The sequence below is a fragment of the Sus scrofa genome, chromosome 6 (assembly GCF_000003025.6).
Source record: "Sus scrofa isolate TJ Tabasco breed Duroc chromosome 6, Sscrofa11.1, whole genome shotgun sequence".
Lineage (NCBI taxonomy): Eukaryota > Metazoa > Chordata > Mammalia > Artiodactyla > Suidae > Sus > Sus scrofa.
The window spans coordinates 12073845-12093902 of record NC_010448.4 but is presented as its reverse complement, the minus strand read 5'-3'; the positions used below and the strand labels follow the sequence as shown (position 1 = coordinate 12093902).

At 46.8% G+C, this 20058-nt stretch overlaps 1 protein-coding gene across 7 annotated transcripts in view; it reads right to left on the bottom strand.

Moving 5' to 3' along the window:
* The window catches only part of ADAT1 (adenosine deaminase, tRNA specific 1), a 31619-nt gene extending 14035 nt beyond the window's left edge, over positions 1-17584 (bottom strand). Inside the window, exons 1-8 of one of the 7 annotated variants that reach the window (XR_002344489.1) lie at positions 17398-17523; positions 14266-14456; positions 13925-13993; positions 12913-12967; positions 12161-12291; positions 7947-8550; positions 5735-5880; positions 4600-4699 (exon numbers count right to left, since the gene is read on the bottom strand). Coding sequence is in view for 6 of the 7 variants with exons in the window: in XM_021093767.1 (XP_020949426.1) it covers positions 4600-4699; positions 5735-5880; positions 7947-8550; positions 12161-12291; positions 12913-12967; positions 13925-13993; positions 14266-14456; positions 17398-17402 (1301 nt within the window). In the remaining variant the exon portion in view is untranslated. Of the gene's footprint in view, positions 1-4599; positions 4700-5734; positions 5881-7946; positions 8551-12160; positions 12292-12912; positions 12968-13924; positions 13994-14265; positions 14457-14924; positions 15484-16845 lie in introns of those variants that run through there. The other 6 variants (XM_003126858.4, XM_021093768.1, XM_005664335.3 and 3 more) reach the window with 6 other exon arrangements.

Genomic DNA, 20058 nt, shown 5'->3' with positions numbered 1-20058 from the left:
CAATGCCAGATCTAAGCTGTCTTGGTGACCTACACCACAGCTCACGGCAACGCTGGATCCTTAACCCACAGAGAGAGCCAGGGATCAAATCTGCAACCTCATCTTTCCTGGTCAGATTCGTTTCCGTAGCGCCATGATAGGAACTCCTAGATTTTTTTTTTTTTAATCTCTTACCTTCCTCTTTTATAATCCAACGAGGCATGTAATAACCTTTCCAGGATGCTCTGGTATCTCGCCAGATGGGAAGAGGATTTGCCTCTTCAGGGCAAAGAGAATTGAAAAAGATTCACCAGTTTAGGGCAAAAGGTAAAATTAAGCATCTTGAAAATGGGGGTCCTTCATCTGATTCCTGTTATTATCTTGTTGTTTGTAATAAACATAAAGACCTAAATAAATATTACCTTTGAGTGTTGCACCAGTAATTAAATTAATTAATTAATTAATTTTGCTTTTTAGGGCCACACCCGCGGGATATGGAGGTTTCTCAGGCTAGAGGCAGAATCGGAGCTACAGCTGCTGGCCTACGCCACAGCCACAGCAACGCCAGATCTGAGCCACATCCGTGACCTACACCACAGCTCACAGCAACACCAGATGCTTAACCCACTGAGCGAGGCCAGGGATCGAACCCACAACTTCATGGTTCCTAGTCAGGTTAGTTTCCGCTGCGCCATGATAGGAACTCCGAAATCTATCTTAATGAGATGTCTACTGCAAGCCCTGCACCATGTTAGAGACACGCCCTCACTCAACTCTCACAACACTCCTGTGCGGTAGACATTCTGAGTTACCCCTGCTGTATAGTTCCTCAGAGAGGTAATGTACTGTGCCCAAGTTTACACAGCTTGGGGGGAAAGGTAGCTAGGAATTAAACAGTGGTTTCCTGAACTGCCAAGCCTCTGCTATTTCCACCATGCCCTTCCTCCTGTAAGGAGTCTGCCTTCTAAATGGAGAAACAAGAAGTTCCCATCGTGGTACAGCGGAAGTGAATCTGACTAGGAACCATAAGGTTGTGGGTTCCATCCCTGGCCTCGCTCAGTGGGTTAAGGATCTGGTGTTGCTGTGAGCTGTGGTGTAGGTTGCAGATGTGGCTCAGATCTGGCATTGCTCTGGCTCTGGCGTAGGCTGGTGGCTACAGCTCCAATTCAACCCCTAGCCTGGGAACCTCCATATGCCGCGGGAGCAGCCCTAAAAAGGACAAAAAGACAAAATAAGTGGAGAGACAATCACGTGTCAGAGACCTCAGATCATCTACCCCAACATCCTTGGTTTACAGATATGAACACGGTGGGGCCCAAAGACCTACTGGACTTGTTCAAGTTACCTGCATAATTGGAGAGAGACCCAGAGTGAGAACTTGGGGGACTCCTAATCACACAGAAAGCATTGCCATATCGGGACAGGCTGGAAAACAGCACTTGGGGAATCTACGGAGAAGATGGTAATTTTGAGCCAGAAAGCAGTAGTAACTGAGCTGGGCTTTCAAGGTTAAAGAGGATGTAGGTTCATAGTGAAGAGCATTTAGACCTGAGCAAAGCAGCAAAGTGAAGCCACAGTCAGGGGGTGGGGCCAGTATGAACGGCTGCTAGCCTGTCGCTGACAGCAGAGGCACAGCTCAGCAGGAAATGTGGTCCCTGTCCCCTGTGACCTGTCCTGCTTACACATCCGGGCCAGTGGCTAAGAGCTGGTCCCCTGAGAGATGCAGACGGTGGCCTGAAGCCAGGAGGCTCTTGGGGAAAAACTGGTTAAAAAAAATCTCTACCCCCAAATTTTACTCATTCAACAGCTAAGCCACTGGGAAGCAGGCTAGGTCTGCTGTCTAGGCTATTCGAACCCGGTTAGTGGTTGTGAAGAATAAAACTTTTTTTTTTTTCCCCGCCGCACCCAAGGCACAAGTCCCTGGGTCAGGGACTGAACCCGTGCCACAGCAGCGATAATGCTGGACCCTTAACCCGCAGTGCTACAAGAGAACTTAACAACAGAACTTGTTATAGGGGGATAATAAAGAAATGGAAAAGCCACATAGAGTGAAAGGAACTACCTGGAAATTGTGGGGGTCCTACAACAGTCACTGAGAGGCAGTTTAATTCAGACTGCGTAGGAAATCCCTCTGGTGGAGAGGCTGCTAGCCCACAGCCTGGCCTGCCCCCGGCTACTGCAGACCTCCTGCGGCTCACTAGGAGGGAAGAGCAGAGTGGGCAAGATGAACATTTCTTTCTTTCTTTTGGCCACCCTGTGATACATGGAGTTCCCTGGGCCAGGGATCAGATCCAAGCTGCACTTGTGACCTCAGCTGCAGCTGTGACAATGCCGGATCCTTAACCCACTGAGCAAGGTCAGGGATTGAACCCTCAGCCTCATGGATACTAGGTCGGGTTCTTAACCTTCTGAATCACAACGGGAACTCTAAAATTTAAAACTCTTGTGCTTGGAGTTCCCATTGTGGCAAAGCGGAAACAAATCCAAGTAGGAACCATGAGGTTGCAGGTTCAATCCCTGGCCTCAATCAGTCAGTCAAAGATCTGGCGCTGTCATGAGCTGTGGTGTAGGTCGCAGACTTGGCCCAGACTGCTGTGGTGTAGGCCGTCAGCTGTAGCTCAAATCTGACCCCTAGCTTGGGAACCTCCACATGCCACAGGTGCGGCCCTAAAAAGCAAAAAATAAAAAATAAAAAATAAAAAAATACAGCAAAATAAAACTCTTCTGCTTTAAAGACACTTTCCAAAAATGAAAAGATTGGAGTTCCCTTTGTGGCACAGCAGAAGAGAATCCAACTAGGATCCATGAGGATGCAAGTTTGATCCCTGGCCTCACTCAGTGGGTTGGGGATCTGGTGTTGGCAAGAGCTGTGCTGTAGGTTGCAGACGCAGCTTGGATCCCTCATTGTTTTGGCTCTGGTGTAGGCCAGCAGATGCAGTTCGGATTCAACCCGTGGCCTGGGAACTTCCATATGCTGTGGGTTCGGACCTAAAAAAAAAATGAAAAGACAGGAGTTCCTGTTGTGGCTCAGTGGAACCAAATCTGACTAGTATCTACGAGGAGGCAGGTTCAATCCTTGGCCTTGCTCAATGGGTTAAGGAGCCAGAGTTGCTATGACCTGTGGTATAGGTTGCAGATGCGGCTCAGATCTGGCATTGCTGTGGCTATGGTATAGGCCAGTGGCTACAGCTCTGATTTAACCCCTAGCCTGGGAAACTTCATTTGCCTCAGGTGGTGTGGCCCTAAAAAGACAAAAAAAAAAAAAAAGAGGAAAGAAAAGAAAAAAAGAAAAGATAACCCACAGATTTGGAGAAAATATTTGCAAATGTATCTCTGACAAAGGACTCAAAAGCAGAAAATACAAAGAAATCTTACAAATCAACAAGAAAAAGTCAGGAGTTCCTGCTGTGGCTCAAATGTAATGAAACTGACTAGTATCCATAAAGATGCAGGTTCAATCCCTGGCCTTGTTCTGTGGGTTGAGGATCTGGCATTGCTGCAAGCTGTGGTGCAGGTCATAGGTGCAGCTTGGATCCTGTATTGCTATGGCTGTGGTATATAGGCCTGTAGCTGCAGCTCTGATTGGACCCCTGGCCCAGGAGTCTCCCATATGCTGCAGGTGTGGCGGTAAAAAGAATAAATAAATAAATAAATAATGGGCAAAGGAGAGTTCCCTGGCAGCTCAGCAGGTTAAGGATCCAGTATTGTCACTGCTCTAGTTTAGTTTGCTGCTGTGGTGTGGGTAAGATCTCTGGCCCAAGAACTTCTGCCTGCTGAGGGTGCCACAAGAAAAAAGGGAGGGGGGCAAAGGATCTGAATATACATTTCTTTAAAGAAGATATACAGGGAGTTCCTGCTGTGGTGCAGTGGGTTAAGGGTAATGGCACTATCTCTGTGGAGACTCAGATTTGATAGCTGACCTGGGAATTTTCATATGCTATAGGTGCGGCCAAAAAAAAAAAAAAAAAAAAAAAGAGATATACAAATGCCCAATAAGTACAGGAAAAGATGCCCAAGATCATTAGTTCTTAGGGAAATGCAAATCAAAATCACAAGACGGCACTTCTCACCCAGGAGAATGATTACAATGACAAATGTTGGAAAGGGTGTGGATAACTGAAACACTCACACATTGTTGACGGGAGTTTAAAATGGTACAGATGTTATGTCAACAGTTTGGCAGTTCCTCCCAAGTTAGTTATCCTGTGACCCAGAAATCCCACTCCTAGGTATACCCAAGAGAACTACAAACACACACGTCCACCCAAAAGCTTGTCTATGAATGTTCATAGCAGCGTTATTATTCACATCAGCCAAAATGTTCAATGACCCAAATGCCCGTCGATGGATGAATGGATAAAAAACTGGTATATCCACCCACTAGAATTCAGGAATGAGGGAGTGATCCATGATACAACATGGATGAACCTTGAAAACCTTATGCAGAGTGAAATAAGCCACCTTTTGTATCATTTCATGTAGTCAAATTCTAGCATAGATCTGTGGATGGCAAGGGTTGGAGAAGGTGATGGGGAGTGGCTGCTAACAGGCGTGAGGTTTCTTTTTGCAGGGTGAGGCGTGAGCACAGCCCCCGTCTCCCTCTGCCCCAGCATGCTGTACCTGGCCTGAGGGCTTCCGATTGCTTTCTTTGTTGTTCCCTGTGGAAAACCATTGGCAGTAACATCCAAAGGCTGCTCAGGAACTGCACTCCAGCTGATGGCTATGAAAAGATAAGATTCTGAGGTTAAGTAACGTCAGAGGTTTTTTGGTTTTTTTTGGCCTTGTGTCTTTTTAGGGTCACACCCATGGCACATGGAGGTTCCCAGGCTAGGGGTCGAATCGGAGATATAGGTGCCAGCCTACATCACAGCCACAACAACGCTGGATCCAAGCTATGCCTGTGACATACACCACAGCTCAAGGCAACACTGAGTGAGGCCAGGGATCGAACCCATAACCTCATGGTTCCTAGTTGGATTTGTTTCCGCTGCACCATGCCAGGAACTCCCGTCAGAGGTATTTTATTTATTTACTTATTTTTTTGTTTTTCTGCCTCTTCTGGGGCCGGTCCGGTGGCACATGGAGGTTCCCAGGCTAGGGGTCTAATCGGAGCTGTAGCTGCCGGCCTACCCCAGAGCCACAACAATGCGGGATCCGAGCCGCATCCGCAACCTACACCACAGCTCTCGGCAACACCGGAGCCTTAACCCACTGAGCAAGGCCAGGGATTGAACCCACAACCTCATGGTTCCTAGTTGGATTCGTTAACCACTGAGCCATGATGGGAACTCCTGTCAGAGATATTTTAATAAAAATATTTTCCTATCTCTGCAGACTGTGAGAGCTGGCTATGATGTCAGAGACAGTGGCTGCTGCTGCCTGGCCTCCAGAGCACAACAGTAAAAGTAGTTCATGAATCGTCATCATCATCATCATAGCTAACGGTCACCACGCGTTTACATGGTGGACACAAAGTACATGCATGAAACAGGATTTCTCATTTAATCTTCATAACAACCCTGAGGAATAAATGATATTCTTATCTGAAGGTGAAGAGACTGAGGCTAAGAGAGGACAAGGTGCCAAGGGTCACATAGAGCATGAACTTGACCCAGCGTGGGTGTCTCCTGAACCCACACTATTGACCGCTCGGGCGATAAACTGCCTTCCCAGGCTGGGAGGAGGCAGCCCCTCCTAGGGACTCTGTGGTCTGGGGACAAGTTACTCCAGGACAAGTGGAACCCGGATCCCTTACCTGCCCCACAAGGAACAAGTCGGCCTGAGCTGTCAGCCTTTTTTGCCTGCACCGCACAGCGGCTTTGTTCAAATAGTATATCTGACTGCTGTATTTTCACTTCTTGAACTCCAAAGCCTTTGGGTAAAGCTGAGATGGTCCGACACCTAAATGTGAGGGGAAATGCACGCAGGTGAGGTTCGTTCCGCAAGAAAGAGAGTACTGAGGACTGTGGACCGCATCGGCATCCACGTCTCAGGGGGAGGCAAAGGCCTTCGGAGGTGTGTGGACTTAGTTATTTAAGGGGCGGATGGCACAGAATGTGGAGACAGAACAGAATCTAGCTGACCCCTATGGCTGGAGGAAGGGCCCTGCCATCACCTTAAAGTGGCAACTATGAACCGAATCACCATCCCTTAGGGACTTTAACACCAAACTCCATTCCTTGTACTGCCTTTGAAAGATTTGAAAACCTTAAGTAGAACCTGTTGGGATCTGCTTCCTAGGGAATCCCTCAATCATGCCAGAAACCAGAATTATCCTATAATATAAAAGCTTCATATTTTTCTCTTGGATATTTCATACAAACCAGATGCCAACATGAAGTAGAGGTACAACTGAGCCGACAACAACTTAAAAGTGTCAGAATCAGGAAAACATGGAAAACAGAGAAAATGTCTTGGGCACATTGCCTAGGGTTGCCTTTTTACCCCTTAACATCTTTATTGGTATATAGTTTATATACCATAAAATTCACACCTTTTTTTTGTGGCCAAGGCATGTGGAAATTCCAGGGCCAGGGACTGAACCCATGTCATAGCAGTGATCTGAGCCACTGTGGTGACAATGCTGGATCCTTAAACTGCTGTGCCACAGCGGGAACTCCTTGTGTACAATTTTTATGTGGATATTTCTACTAATTCCGGGTCATATCCCGGGGCTGCTTCCTAGAGTTGCTTTAGGAGCAGTATATGTGACAAGGGCCCACGGGCTTCTCCAGGCTACGGCTAATTCTGCCCTACGTTACTGCAGCATTAATCAGGTTTGGCTGCCCTTCTTCAGGGAGATCACACTTCAACACTAATGTTGGAGGGTTTTTAAACATAGTAATATATGCACACTGCATAAAAATTAGAAAATAGAGTACATACAAAGAAGAGAAAACCACATAACACCACAAGTTAGAGGTAATCCCATCAATACCTTGGTGTGTATCCTTCTACAATGTTTTTCTATGTGCATATACTTTAAGGCAAGAATGAACTAATTTTATCTTCTAAATTGCTCTTTATGAGCATCTTTTTTTTATTATCATTTTTTATTTATTTTTATTTTTTTTTAGGCCCTCACCTGCGGCATATGGAAGTTCTCAAGCTAGGGGTCAAATCGGAGCTACAGCTGCCGGCCTACACCACAGCCACGTCTGTGACCTGCACCACAGCTCATGGCAATGTCGGATCCTTAACCCACTGAGCAAGGCCAGGGATCAAACCCGAGTCTTCATGGATCCTAGTTGGAATCATTAACCACTGAGCCACAAAGGGAACTCAATGAGCATCTTTCTTCCCATGTTATATATTCATCAATATTAGTTGTAACAAAAATCACAATTGTTGAAGTTTTCTTGTGGTGCAGTGGGTTGGGAATCCAGTGTGGTCACTGCAGCGGCTTGGGTTGATGCTGTGGCGATGGTTCCATCCCTGGCCCAGGAACTTCCACATGCTTCAGGTTTGGCCAAAAAAAAAACAAACCAAAAAGTCACAATCTTCTACTGCTGATCATTTCATTTTTTTCTTTGTTCTTTTTTTTTTTTTTAAATAAGTTCACTCAAAGCTAAATATTTCAGCACTTAATTATTTCCTTATGACAGTTCTCAAGTCTTTGTATGTATATATGCATGTGTGTCCAAGACTTTTTTTGTGTGTGCTTTTTAGGGCCCCACTTGAAGCATATGAAGTTCCCAGGCTAGGGGTCGAATTGGAGCTACAGCTGCCAGCCCACACCACAGCCACAGCAATGCCAGATCTGAGCTGCGTCTGCGACCTACACCATAGCTCATGGCAACGCCGGATCCTTAACCCACTCACTGAGAGAGGACAGGGGTCAAACCTGCATCTTCGTGGATACTAGTCAGATTCGTTCCCACTGTGCCCCAGTGGGAGCTTCTGTCCAAGGCTTTTTGGACAAATGCTCAGACTGCTTCTTGGAGAGACTTCCCTCCCTGCTCTCTTACCTTCTAATCAGTGCTCTCTGCATGGCCTCCTGGCTGTACGGGCACTTTCCAATGACCACGGCTGACAGGTAGACAGGCTCTTCCAGGAAGTGCATCAGCAGTGCCCCTTGGCATCCAAGAACGTTCCACCGTGCCAACTTGTCACTGCAGGACATGGAGCAAGTCCTGTCCCCTCGGCCTGGCTTCACGCGGAGCAGTCCTACTTGGTGATACGCAGCACCAGGCCCTCCCAAGTCACCAGCTTCTCCAGGCACACACTTAGCTCCAGTTCTATAAATGTCCACCACTTTGGCACCACTGTGGGCCATTCCAGGGACGGTAGCCAGTTCCTCTGCAGTGAGATGAGAGCTGTTGACATCTGGTGGGACTGGGCCACTTTCCTGATAGTCAAAACTCTGATGGTGAGTCATACCATCAGGAGGCCCCGGCTCAACCCTCGTCTTTTTGGTCCCAGGACTATCTGGGTCTTCACATTTCCTTTTACCTTCGGGGGCTTTTAGGTTATTATTGGCTTCCACTGATGGGTTATTGGCCCAATCTCTGCTGACAGGACAGCAAGGCTGATCTTCAGACTCAAGCATTGGAATGATGGAGGCATCGCCACCTGCACGAGAAGAAACCCCTTAAACCAGTGGTTCTCCAAGTGGCCCCCAGACCAGCCACATCGGTATCCCCTGGGAACTCGTTAGAAATACAGATTTTGGGAGTTCCCATCGTGGTGCAGTGGTTAACGAATCTGACTAGGAACCATGAGGTTGCAGGTTCAATCCCTGACCTTGCTCAGTGGGTTAAGGATCCGGCGTTGCTGTGAGCTGTGGTGTAGGTCGCAGACGCGGCTCCGATCCCGTGTTGCTGTGGCTCTGGTGTAGGCCGGCGGCTACAGCTCCGACTGGACCCCTAGCCTGGGAACCTCCATATGCCATGGGAGTGGCCCTAGAAAAGGCAAAAAGACAAAAATAAATAAATAAATAAATAAAATTAAAAAAAAAAAAGAAAGAAATACAGATTTTGGAGTTCCCATTGTGGCTCAGCTGGCTAAGAATCCCACCAGTTTCAATAAAGATGTGGTTTCAAACCCTGGCCCTGCTCAGTGGGTTAAGGATTCAGCGTTGCTGTGAGCTGTGGTATAGGTCACAGCTTGGATTTCATGTGGCTGTGGCTGTGGTGTAGATTGGCAGCTATAGCTTCATTTGACCCCTAGCCTGGGAACTTCCATATGCCTTGGGTGCCCTAAAAAGCAAAAAATATATATGTGTGTGTGTGTATGTATATAAAAAATAAACAAATTTCCTCTCAGAGTTCCTGCTGTGGCTCAGTGGGTTAAGGACCTGATGTTGTCTCTGTAAGGATGCAGGTTCAATCCCTGGCCTTGTTCAGTGGGTTAAGGATCCAGTTTTGTTGAGAGCTGCCAGGTCGGTCGCAGGTGCAGCTTGGATCCAGTATTGCCGTGGCTATGGCAGAGATCCCAGCTGCATCTCTGATTTGACCCTTAGCCTGAAAACTTCCATATGCTGCAGGTGTGGCTGTAAAAAGAAAAAAAAAAAAGAATCCTGTGGGGCTGTTGCCAAAGACCTCATCCAAGACCCAGTGAGTTCGACTCTCCCAGGGGGAGAAGTCTTGAAAACTGAACAGTTTAACAAAAATCCCAGGTGATTCTTATCACAGGAAGTTTTGGAAACACTGGTTTAGACCAGGTTTCTCAACCTCCACACTGACATTTTGGGCCAGGTAATTCTTGCCACGGGGACTGTCCTGTCTATTACACGATGTTGGGCAGCCTCCCTGGTCTCTGCCTTCTAGATCCCCCCACCGCATGTGACACCAAAACGTCTGCAGAGCTTGCCAAACGTCCCCCGGGGAGCAAAATCGCCCTGAGTTGAGAACCTCTGGATTAAAATGAGCGAGGTTTCCCAAGTGCCTTTTGTGCAATGTTATCCCATCAGATGCCTTGGAAAACAAAAGTGGGTGGTTGATTTCATAGTTGAATGAGTTTGGCAAATAATGCTCACAATTTCTCCATCTTGGAGGTTTACGTGCACATCTTCACGGAAGAGACTCTCAGTCAGCGACACAACTGCCGTTTCCCTGTGCTTGTTCAGAGATTTCTGACCTACTCTGTGTCTACAGAGACGCTGAGAAAACCAGCTATCAGTAAAAGGCAGCTTCCCCTTGAGAAGGGAGCTACTTCTTCAAACTCTAACATGATGCGCGTTGCTTTTCTAAAGTCATACATCTGCGGCCTTTATAATCTAAGAGTGAGAAAGGCAAGAGATGCAGAAGTGGGAGTGTTGTCAGAGAGGCGGCTGGCGGGCTTCCAGAGACCTCCCGAGGTGACAGTGACTTTGGAGAATTCGCCGGGGCCCACCTCCCACCCTGAAGCTCGGCGATGTGATCTTGACGGTTTCCTGAACTCGCAAGGCTGACTCACGCTGATACAACTCCCAAGGACGTGTCTGAGGTAGCGAACTCAGGCACCGTCTTATCAATAAGTAATGAGGAATAAACGCCCAGGGAGCTAGACAGGCACATTGCAAACCAGGGGTGGACATCAGACTGGAAAAGATTAGCCATGGCCCAGGGAGTGAGTGCGATGGATCTAGATTTTGATTTCACAGACCAGTAACATTTCCAGAAAATTTTAAGATCAAGAGAGGATTGCTGACTTTTTATTCCCTCAAGTAAGGTCCTTAAAACTCTCGTTAGTCATTATTTAAAAGATACATCAGAGTTCCCGTTGTGGCTCAGCGGAAATGAATCTGACCAGTATCCACAAGGACGAAGGTTCGATCCCTGGCCTTGCTCAGTGGATTAGGGATCCGGCGTTGCCGTGAGCTGCGGTGTAGGTCGCAGACGTGGCTCTGATCTGGCTTTGCTGCGGCTGTGGCATAGGCTGGAGGCCACAGCTCCAATTAGACCCCTAGCTGGGAACTTCCATATGCCTTGGGCACAGCCCTGAAAAGACAAAAAAAAAAAAAAAAAAAAAAAAAAAAAAAAAAAAAAAAAAAATTAATCTCATAACCTTAAAATCTAAAGAAATAGCTTTTTGTTTTGCTCTTTTTTGGGGGGCTGCACCCGCCACATATGGGGATTCCCAGGCTAAGGGTCAAATCGGAGCTACAGCTGCCCACCTATGCCACAGCAACGCCAGATCCAAGCCACGTCTTCGACCTACACCACAGCTCACGGCAACGTCGGATCCTTAACCCACCGAGAGGCCAGGGAACCCACATCCTCACTGATACTAGTTGGATTCATTTCTGCTGTGCCACAACGGGAACTCCCAACTTATTATGTTTTTTATCTGAATTATGATCTTCGATTTTTGTCTTTTAAGAGTGATTTCCCACCTGCTCTAATTGCATATGCTAGTTTTAAAGTTTAATACTCGGGAGAAAAATCTTATATCCTTATTTCAAATGTTTAGGGTGGAGAAATTTTATGACCATCCTTGAGTTGTTGTCTACTGAGGGTAGAAATTTTTCTCAGTTTTCAAGACAGAAAGACAAAGGACAGAAATGATTTCCTTGGCCAGGTCTGATCTTCCTGCCTAATGCATCCACGGCACCTGAACATCCCTTATAACTCACCAAAATTTACCTCAACAACCACTGTCTACATCTCCTAGGAAAAGGCAAGTGAGGGACCAGTTTTTTTTTTTTTTTTTTTTTTTTTGGCTGAGCCTGCAGCATGTGGAAGTTCCTAGGCCAGGGACTGAACCCATGCCATAGCAGCGACTGAGCCAGCACAGTGACACCACCAGCTCCTTAATCCCCTGCACCACAAGGAAGGCCACAAGGGACCAGCCTCACTCAGTGCTACACACCCAGTATATCACATGTGCCTGATGAGTAGCAGAAAATATATGCTGACCGAGTGAAACGAGTTTCAGGAAAAATCACTACAGAACTCAGGGCTTCGGACTTCTAGGCCCTAATGTTGGTTCCAAGCTTTGTGAGGTTTCAACTCTAAGCTTCCTTAATCAGACTGGGAACTGAGAACTGAATAAATGTTACGAGTGAAGCTTCCCCCACTTTCCCTTGTACAAAAGTGATTAGACACACTGGCCTGTTCACAAAAAGGTCTTGTTACTGGTTGTAGCTACACTTCAGCCACTTTTTTTTTTTTTTTTTTTTTTTGAGAAATCTATCTATGGGTAAGACAACAATAAGGAAGTAGACACTGTTACATGAATCCAAAGACTCGAATATACTTACAGGGTGTATGGCTGGAGAAAAACACAAACAAGGTGTCTGGTCTGAGTTTCCACAGTCCTCTCTGAGTTCCTGGGACAAAGATGCTACCCTCCTTCAGAGTGACCGCCAAGTGCAGCTGATGGAGGAGGTACCTAATGGGATGCAGGAGGCCATCAGAATGAACAACCAGTCTCTGCGGTAAAGGGAGAGACTCTGGCTGGGTGATTACTAAGAAGCAAATATTCTAGATCAATGGGACTGGGAGCAGTTTTGAACTCGGAGAACGGTTTAGACCAGTGACTCTCAAAGTGTGGCCCTGGAACCAGTCGCATTAGTACTAGCTGGAATTTACTAGAAAGGCAACTTCTCAGTTTCCACCTGGACCTGCTGAATCTGAATCTCGGGGGGTGGGCCCGGCAATGTGGGTTTTAACAGATCCTATGGTTGATTCTGACGCACAATCAAGTATGAGAACCACTGTCTAGACCAGCACTATTTTAAGTGTGGTTCAGAAACAGATATAATCAGTAACATCTGGGAGTGTGTTAGACATGCAAGAGTTCCTGCTGTGGTACAGTGGGCTAAGGATCAGGCATTGCCAGAGCTGTGGCGTAGGTCCGAGCTGTGGTTTGGATTTGATCCCTTGCCCGGGAACTTCCATTTGCTGCCTGTGAGGCCAAAAAAGAAAAAAAAAAAAAAAAAGAAAGAAAGAAAAAAAGAAATGCAAATTCTGGGGCTCCTACCCAAATGAGACTCTGGGGATGTGTTTTTACCTCTGGAAACTTCTTCTGGCTATGACCTCGGCATGGCTATCATTGAGGATGTCTCCTGTGACAAAGACAGGACACTAATGAAGACATATGGAAACTGAAGAGGCCCTGGTTCCTAGAAGCACAACGCAGCAGTTCCTCCAGCATCTAGAATGACAACAGAGCCCCTGGAGGGCTTTGCCACAGAGTATCACCATCACTAATGGCAAAGCATTTGCAGCAGGGTTTCCTCACCTCTGCACTACTGACATTCTGGGTTGAAAAATCCTTTGTTGTAGGGGGGGCTCTATCCCGTGCATCATAGGATGTTTAGCAGCATTCCTGGCCTCTACTCGCTACATACCAGCAGCATACACCCCTCTCCCCAGTTTTGACAACCAAAAATATCTCCAGACATTGCCAAATAGCCTCTGGGGGCAAAATCTCCCCTAGCTGAGAACTTCTGATTTATAGGGAAATCTTTATCTGGAGGACAGGGGTCCAGATCTTTTGTACCCTGGAACCAAACTTGTGCTTATGGTAATACAATTCCATCAAATTCAATCAACTCTCGTCCTGGAACAGCTTCCTCATAACCAGGAGGCGAGGCTAGGAAAATAAGGGAAGCAAACTGGAGCAGGAATCTGTTAAACGGCATCGATGAAGGCAAAGATGCCAGACTCCTAAGGGTTTTCCACAGTCTTTCAGAATTTTCACTTAATTCAAGATCGCTTTGTGGGGGTTTTAGATGTGATACGGAATGGTTAAGCCCAGGGAACTTTGGGCTTGAGCATGAAAAGACTGGCCAACTTCCAATCCACTCAGAAAGATGTTCCTGGCAGCCTTTGCTTCCACAGCTTATTTCCATTCTCTAAATGAGTTCATCCTTCCAACTGGAGTGACAGCCCGTGGGAACCAAAGGTGAGCCAGCTCAGCGATACGGCCCCTTTGCTCTGACAAGAACAGGAGTGGGTGACACAGCCACCACGTTCCAAAGTTCCCTAACAGGCCCTGTTTAGACCCCATCTGGGCTTACCGCTCTTCCTCATTTTGGACTGGCCTATGCATTTGGTTCCTGTTCCCATTGAGACAACTTCTTTTGTCACTGAGGGGGAAAAAAACAAATCATCAAGTGAGCTCTCGGAATCTGAATGGTCGGCAGGTTTAGCAAGACCTCACCTTCCTCCTGAGGGTTCTCGGGTCAGTTGGCTAACCCACCTGAGGACGGGAGTTCCAGCAGGGCCATCTCTGGCCACCAGAGGTACCACGCCACCTGGCGGGGAGCAGCGGAACCATCACCGAGGTTTACATCCAGCCACCAAAGGGCCTACCACCCCTGACAGGGAAAGGGAGCGTTGCCGGGAGAAAAGGTCTCACCTTGCACGGGTCTGTCAGGGCAGTCGCAGACCTGGTCAGCTGCAGGTTGTATCTTCACCACGGCTGCGAGCAGCGTCCACTCGCGGTTGGGCTCAGGCTTCCCTTGCTTGGGCAGCCTGCTCCCATAGTGCTCGTAACACAGCCGTGCAATCTCATCCGCCGTCCACATGGTGTGAGCTAGTGTTGAGGCCCTGAGCAAAACCCAGAACCGTCAGGACAGAAAGAAGCAATGCAAGATGCTACAGTCCCCACACCAGTGCTTCAACAGGCATGCAGATGTAGCCCATCCACCATCATACTGAGGCTTCTCTTAGGAACTCAGTATACTGTTTTCTATTACCTCTCTGCCCCTTTTTCATCTTTAACGAAAAGATCGAAGAAACTACTCAAAAGGAAAGCATAGGAGGGAGAAGGCTCCTTGCTACTCCAATTTTCATTTGGAAACAGCATGGAAAAGGCTGCAGACCTCAACTTGCTTTGGATGGAACCTCACCAAAGTTTATCTTTCTGGGGAGAAAGAGCTTTTCCATCTTTTTTTTTTTTTTTTTCCAGAAAGTTTTTTTCTCTCCTTTCCCCCACAGCAGGTTGGTTCTTTAGCTCTCTCCAGTAACTCTCTACTGGTGCCCCCATCAGGAAAGCAACACTTTAATTTCTCTTACCTATTATGACATAAAGGGGAGAAGTGACAGAGCCTAGAGGCTTCTCACCAGTCAAGTGTTCTCAGAGTGAGGACTTTGGAACGACCCTTTCTGGATTCTAACCCTGTTTTTTTTTTCTACAAATTAACTGTGCAATATTGGGTAGATTACTTAACCTCCTCTGGGTCTGTTTCCTCATGTGCTAAAATAGAGACAGGAGTTTTTGCTGTGGCAGAGAGTAAGAACCTGATTGCAGCAGCTCGGGCTGATGTGGAGGTGCGAGTTTGATCCCCAGTCTGGCACAGTGGGTTAAAGGATCTGGAATTGCTGCAAATGTGCAGGTCAAAGCTTTGACTTGGATTCAATTCTTGGCCTGGGAACTTCCATATGAACAGGTGTGGACATTAAAAAAAAAGAAACAGAGGCAGTAGTATTTAACCCACTGGAGTTATCAAGGGGCTTAAAATTTATAAAAAGCAATTGGTCACAAAATTGTAAATCAACTATACTTTAATAAAAATTTTTAAAAAAGCAATTACAGAGTTCCCATTGTGGCTCAGTGGTAGGGAACCCAACTAGTATCCATGAGGACAAGGGTTCGATCCGGGCCCTGCTCAGTAGTTTAAGGATCGGGCGTTGCCGTGAGCTGTGGTGTAGGTCACAGATGTGTCTCAGATCTGGTGTTGCTGTGGCTGTGGTGTAGGCTGGCAGCTGCAGTTCCGATTTGACCCCTAGCTTGGGAAATTCCATATGCCTTGGCTGTGGCCCTAAGAATACAAACAAACAACAAACAAAAAGAGCAACTGGTACAATGTTGAGCATAATTAATAGCAACTGAGATTTTATTTTTATTTTTGGCTACACCCACAGCATGTAAAGTTCCTGGGCCAGGGGTGGAAGCCGTGCCACAGCAGCGACCCAAGCTGCTGCAATGACAACACCAGATCCTTAACCCCCTCTGCCACAAGGGAACTCTTCAACTGAGATTAATCTTACAAAAAAGAACATTTGATTTTCCTGACTGCTTTGCCTTGAGCTCCTTGAAAGGCAGGGAAAAAGTAATGGACACATAAAACCAGAAAGCAGAGCTGACCTAAAAGAGGTCTAGAATAGTTCGATAGAAACTTTCCCACTCTTGACTCTACTGATGCTCATTCAATGACTTCATTTGGATTCAAATATATGAAAAGATTCTTAGGAGAAAATGAGATCAGATGGCAATGGACAAAGTTAAGTGTTTAAAAAAAAAAAAAAGGCTCTGTTGAGCCATAGTGTATATAGCAGACAAATGATTTATCTACAAGGAGCCCCTTGCTCCTATCCTGTTAAACTAATTAAACAAGGAGGCCATCAGACTGAAGAGACTCTAATGCTGTGGTGGTCTATCTAAGCAAACCAAGATCTAAACAATTTCTTTTCTTGCTTCTGCACTTATGCTACATCAGTTTCTACCTTGGCTCCTGTCTGCAGAGGGCTCCTAACTACTTCCACTTAGCTTGTGCCTGATTGGAAAGGATTTTTGCTCAAATAAACTCATAAAAGTTCTAAAATGCCTCAGTTTATAATTTACCAGTTCGGATGTGCAGGCCTGTTATTTCAATAAATGGTCATGGTAAATCAGACCACAGTGATTTAAAACAAGAATCCGGAAGGCACTGACATAAATTACGACTTTAAAGTCAGAGAACCAGCCTAAGTCTTGTATCTCTCTGAGCAAAAGAAAAGCATGGGCGAGCCCAGAATCCTCCATTTAGAAGGGATTTCTCTCTCATTTCAGGGGCAGAGGGGACATACAAGGCAGTATACTTTATGAAGGCAGATACTCTGGCACCAAACTGAAATTAAACCAGAGGCACGCATCACAAATCATAACAGCCAAAGACAACTTGCTAGAAGAAACGCTGACTCCCTACGATACAGCGGCTCAAAACTGTATCACCACCTTATTCAGAGTTGAGTCTGGAGGAGCGTGCCCAGTAGCGGAAATGAATAAATGTTTTGCTGTACTGCGTCCACTATTCTCTCCTAGAACTTGAATAATTTCTTCATATGAAACAACAGTTTAGTTAGACATGCACTTCTTTGCCCACAAGGCGGCATGTTTTAACAGCGGCAAAAAGTTTAAAAACCCACTTCCTTTTGAAAGAAAATTCAAGTCCGGAAGGCTGTCTGGGGAAAAGGCTTTAGCGAGGTTGGAAGGGACGCCTATTTTCCTTAGCCTCCCCTCCTCAACACCCTCCAGAGGCCCATTCGGCCAGGTATGGGTAACTCCAGGCCCGCGCAGCAGGGACAACGTGCACGCCTGCCCGCTGGAGTTATGCGGTATGCAACCCCCGGGTCACGCGCCCCGCGCTCGTCCGCAGCAGTCGCTGTCGGCGCAGGGATGTCAGCATGAAAGGAGCCGCATTTTCCCACCAGACACGCCGCTGGGTGCGGGGGAAGGTCCGCAACATCCACTTCCCACACAAAAAGGGGTCGAGAAAGTCAGACCTACAGCATCTTCCCCGGGAGCCCCAGGGCCCTCCCTATCCTGTGCGCCCTCGGCCCCACGACCGCAACCGCTCACGGACACCGCCCTCCCACCTCCTCGACACGCGCTCTCGAAGGGAGGAAGAAGACCGCGCGGCGCAGCGGACGTGACGTCACAATGAGGTGGCCCTCCCAAGCCTGTTCCCTGGAGGCACGCAGTGCACGCTGGCCCTTGTAGTCCTCCAGGGGCCGGAGCCAGGGGGCTGCAGGGTGGATCCTTAGAGTCCGTCGATTTGCGTTGCTCTGCGTAGATACAGATGTAATGGGCTCAGGGAGGCTGATTCCCCGGTAAGATAGATTCGTACGGTAGAATGAGGTTGTATGTTGGAACACTAGTTTGAATTTTTGTCTAAAACAGGTCTGTCCAGTAGAAATATAATTCGAGCCAGATATGTAATTTAAAATGTTCTAGGCGCTATATTTTAAAAAGTCAAAAGAAAAGGTGAAATTAATTTTAACCATATATTTTAACCCAGGTTATCCAACATATTTCAACGAGTAATCAATATTTAATAAAAATGTTCACTTATTTTACATTTTTTTACACTAACTTAAGAAAACTGGTGTGTATTTTATATCTCAGTTCTGACCAGCCACATTTCAAATGCTCAATAGCTACGTATGGCCGTTGGGTACTGTAGTGGACAGTGCTAGTCTAAAACCTTCGGTTTGCCAAAAATAGGTAGTATAGCTGTTTGGACATTTCAGAAGTCTGTATCATTCAGCAGTTTTTTTTGTTGTTGTTGTTTTTGTTTTTAACTCAGTTCCTAATGATGAGAGAGTTCTCTCAAATGCTAGAGGAGTGCAACTTAATTGACCCCATCCTTCTCCCTAGATCACAGGAAAAGGGCCACAGGCTTCCTCCAAGGATAAGGACCTTGCTCTTCCTCTCTCTCCTACAAGTCTAGAACTTGGGACCATACTTGTTTTTGTTCACCCCCATACAGCAGTTAGCAAATTGTGAGCCTTCAGCTGTTTAAGGGGGTATTTGTCATTTTTCTTGCCAAATGCCACAGATGTCTACAGCTGCTTCATTTCTTCTCTATCTCTGGCATTCTTGAGGCCAGACAGCTGGCTCTGCTCTAGTCTACTACTAAACAGCTTTTTTTTTTTTTTGTCTTTTTAGGATTGCACCCTTGGCATATGGAAATTTCCCAGTCTAGGGGTCAAATTGGAGCTGTAGCCACCGGCCTACGCCAAAGCCACGGCAACACAGGATCTGAGCCACTCGGTGAACTACACCACGGCTCATGGCAATGCCAGATCCTTAACCACTGAGCGAGGCCAGGGATGGAACCCACGTCCTCATGGATACTAGTTGCACTCTTTAACTGATGAGCCACGACGGGAACTCCCTAAACAGCTCCTCATTAATCCTTGTTGCCTTTCCAGTGGTCCACATTGATGGTACAGTGTTGCCAGAAGTCCAGTCCCTTATCTTGACCCCACACCCCTCCTTTGGTGAGATGATTGTTTTTTTTTTTTAGTTAACAGCACCTCGCTGAAGGATGTGCCATAGAAGTGTTTCTTCTGAGATACCACCTCGTCATGTAACCACCACTACCAAGTGCTTCTGGAGTCTGTGCTTTAACACCAGCAAAGATTGAGATGCTCAGCATGCTCTGAAGTTGTTCCCTGTTAGTAGTTTGGTGTGCTTAGATCATTTTACCAACCGCAGAAGTAGACACCTGCTCTGTGAAAGTACACAAAGATGCTCCCAGAGGTTTTGCTGAGATGCCAAAGACAAGTCTTTTGTTGTCAGACTCATTGGGGAAGAGTTACCCCAGCTGCCTCCCTGTGTTACGGGCTCTGTTTTACCAGCAGGCCCTAGTCACATGCTTAGGGCAGCTGAACTGAGCAGAAAGTGAAAACCTTCCCCACTCTTCCCCACCCACTGTCTAACAGGCATATCACAAAACCATTCACTTTTCTCAAACCTGCACTGTTTTTCCATTTCAAGTCAGTGACGACTCTACTTTCTAGTTGGTCAGGCCCCAAACCGTGAAATCATTTTGATTCCTTTTCCTAAAACCCACATTCCAGCAGCATTCTGCTGACCTCAAGAAGACAAAGTCCACCGATGCATAAGCATCTCCATCACTTACCGCTACCTCCCAAGGCTAATCCATCATCTCACCTCAGCCCACAGCTGCATGTCTCCCTTTGTCTTGCCTTCCACATGCTAACTAGGACAGTAGTGCTCAAAACCCTCCGATGGCTTCGCCTCTCACCCCTAAATCTGGCACCTCACTGATCTTATTCCTCTTTGGCCATACCAGACCCCTTTGCTGTTCCCCAAAAGTGCAGCCCTTTAGTCTGGATCATGCTGTGCCACTTAGATCTTTCCGGTCTCCGCTAGAAGAGGTCTTCCGTGATCGCGTAAGGAGCACTGCCCCCATCCACCTCTTTATAAAATAGCGCCTGTCCCCTCTCCCTGCCTTATTTTTCTTCTTAGTATGCATCACTACCAGAAATAAGGATTTACTTGTTTCTTGTTTAGTAGCTTTTCACACCCAGCCCCTACCCCTAAAGAAAATATAAATTCCATGAAAGCAGGAACTTGGCTTTTGTTCCCTGCTGTGCCTCCCAGCTCCTTAGAATAATGGCTGGACATTATATAAATCTG